At 42.6% G+C, this 2500-nt stretch overlaps 1 protein-coding gene across 1 annotated transcript in view; it reads right to left on the bottom strand.

The window, feature by feature from the left end:
- Window positions 1–1632, bottom strand: part of LOC123506288 (calsequestrin-1-like) — a 2685-nt gene extending 1053 nt beyond the window's left edge. The window contains exons 1-2 of the mRNA XM_045258245.1: window positions 1534–1632; window positions 236–363 (exon numbers count right to left, since the gene is read on the bottom strand). Coding sequence (XP_045114180.1) covers window positions 236–363; window positions 1534–1548 — 143 coding nt within the window. The 5' untranslated portion in view covers window positions 1549–1632. The remainder of the gene's footprint in view (window positions 1–235; window positions 364–1533) is intronic.
- Between the last annotated feature and the right edge of the window lie 868 nt (window positions 1633–2500).

Genomic DNA, 2500 nt, shown 5'->3' with positions numbered 1-2500 from the left:
TGTGTGTGTGTGTGTGTGTGTGTGTGTGTGTGTGAGAAATAGTACATACTGAATAAGGTGACCACTTTTATACGTACCCTATGTTCTCTCTCTCTCTCTCTCTCTCTCTCTCTCTCTCTCTCAGTAATTACTTTAACAACACCTACTAAAATTATTACTACTACTACTACTACTACTACTACTACTACTACTACTACTACTAACACAACGACCTCCATCACTCAGCAACACTCACCGGTACGACCCAATGAAAGTGTTGTCGTCATCGATGTTCTGGCCGTGGTGTTGGTCGTCGGTCTCGTGGCTGAAGGATGTCTCGGGGCGGGCGGCGGCGAGGACAGCCAAGCCCGCGAGGACGAGGATCTGTGGGGAGAAGAGGGAGGGAATACAGTGACACGCTCTGGTGGAAATTAATGTGGTTTTTGAGTGAGTGTGTGTGTGTGTGTGTGTGTTTTCCTTATCATTCCAGTGAGAGTTATAGAGTAATTCCTTTTAATGGCCTCTAATGTAGTGATTCCTCTCTTTTATAATCGTCATTCATTTTCCATATCCTTAACCCTTACCATGCAGTGACTCCAATACACTCATTAATCCCTTCCTTCCGTACCATGATGCGTTGTTCATATTCATTCAGCTTACTATTTGGTGATTTTATTCAGTTTCAGATATTTATGTTGGGAATGGTGAAGACTCCGGCCATTAATCTACTGGCCTCCATAGACTCTTCCTAATGTAAATGAAATCGTTCAATCATCCAATCATACCCAAAACTCATGGTAAAAAATGGGTTCCAGTACTGAAGAGGTTAACTCCAAATGAAAACCACTCTAGCAATGCCTGTCGTCTTATTAATTCTTTTTTGTTTGATATTAAGTAAGAAAATTTATATTTTATCCACTCAAGCTCATATACACAATAGGTACTGAAATGCTACTGAAGAAACACTTAGACGCATCAAGGAATTTGCATATCTATGATGTAACAAAAAAAAAAAAAAATAAGTAACTTGCGGAGAACATTCAAATATTCACTCATGTAAAGGCCAGCGTGCAGTGGTCTGTGCCTCAGCTCATGGCGCCCACTTTGGAAACCACTGTTTTATTGGAAGTTACTCGTGTTTTCATGACTAGTGAAAGATGAATGATGAATCTACAGAATCAATATGAGCACATCAATAGACATGCTTAATCTTCTCTATTTCCTCTGGAGACAGTCTTAATCTTAAAAAAAATAAATAAATAAATAAAACACGGTCTTATTGTAAGTTACTCGTGTTTCCAAGGATATTTTCATGACTCTAGAAAACATGAGCGATGAATCTACATGAGAACACATCAATAAAGACATGAGTAATCTTCTCTTTTTCCTCTGAAGACAATCCAAATGAGAGAACTAAGCGTTTCAAAATACACGCCCGTTTACAAGAAGTTTACAAACACTACCACAGCATAACGTCTGAAGGTCAAGCTGGAAGACCCTATCGCATGCCACAGGTGTTGATAGATAGGTAAGTCACGAACAGGTTAGACTCACTGTACTGTAGTGCATGGCGGTGATGGTGGTGTTGGTGGTAGTCGTCACAGGCGTGGTGGTTGTGGTGGGTATGGTGGTGACCTGCCTCAGTGAAGGGGTTATATAGGAGGCCACAGGGAGAGAGAGGGAGAGGGAGAGTGACTGAGGGACATATTGAGAGAAAGAGGGAGGGAGAGCCGGGAGAGGGAGGGAGAGGGGGACAGAAAGGGTAAAGACACACCTTTGTACCTTCACCACCACCACCACCACCACCACCATTGCTACTATCACTCCCTCCCTCTCTCCCTCAACACAAGCACCCAAAGTCACTGCCTCTCAATACACTAAATAATCATTCCACAGTTAACCTTTTGTCTCATTCCAGTCATTAGGTAAACCACTGGAATCTATTACTGCTATTCCCTCTTCCTCTTCCTCTCTCTCTCTCTCTCTCTCTCAAGCATACCAAGTCATCGTTTGTCGTACATCAAATAATTTTTCCACAGTTAAGCTTTTGTCTCATTTCTAAATAAACTGCTGGAATCTATCATGACTCCCTCTCCCTCACTCACTCTCTCCCTCCTTACAAGCATACCACGTCATCGCCTCTCTATACTGCACATAATTATTCGCCATTTCACCTGCTGTCTCACTCCAGGCATTTAATGAACCACTGACATCTAAATACGAGGCCAAGGGCGCGCCGGAACGCCTCAGAGAAAGAGGTACAGAAAAAAGTGTAGAGAAAGAGAAGGAAAAAGATGGACGGAGAGGGAGAAAAAATGATAGGTGACCACACGATGTTAAGTGGGTATTTCTGGTTTAATCTCTCTCTCTCTCTCTCTCTCTCTCTCTCTCTCTCTCTCTCTCTCTCTCTCTCTCTGTCTGTGTCTCTGTGTGTGTGTCTATGTGTCTGTGTGCGTGTATGTGCGTGTGTGTCCGTTTTTTTTTCTTTTTACACAAGGGGGAGACCTGCCAAGGACAACAA

The sequence above is a fragment of the Portunus trituberculatus genome, chromosome 19, assembly GCF_017591435.1.
Source record: "Portunus trituberculatus isolate SZX2019 chromosome 19, ASM1759143v1, whole genome shotgun sequence".
NCBI classification, from domain to species: Eukaryota; Metazoa; Arthropoda; class Malacostraca; order Decapoda; family Portunidae; genus Portunus; species Portunus trituberculatus.
The sequence above is the reverse complement of the archived record's forward strand: the minus strand, read 5'-3'. Positions and strand labels throughout refer to the sequence as shown.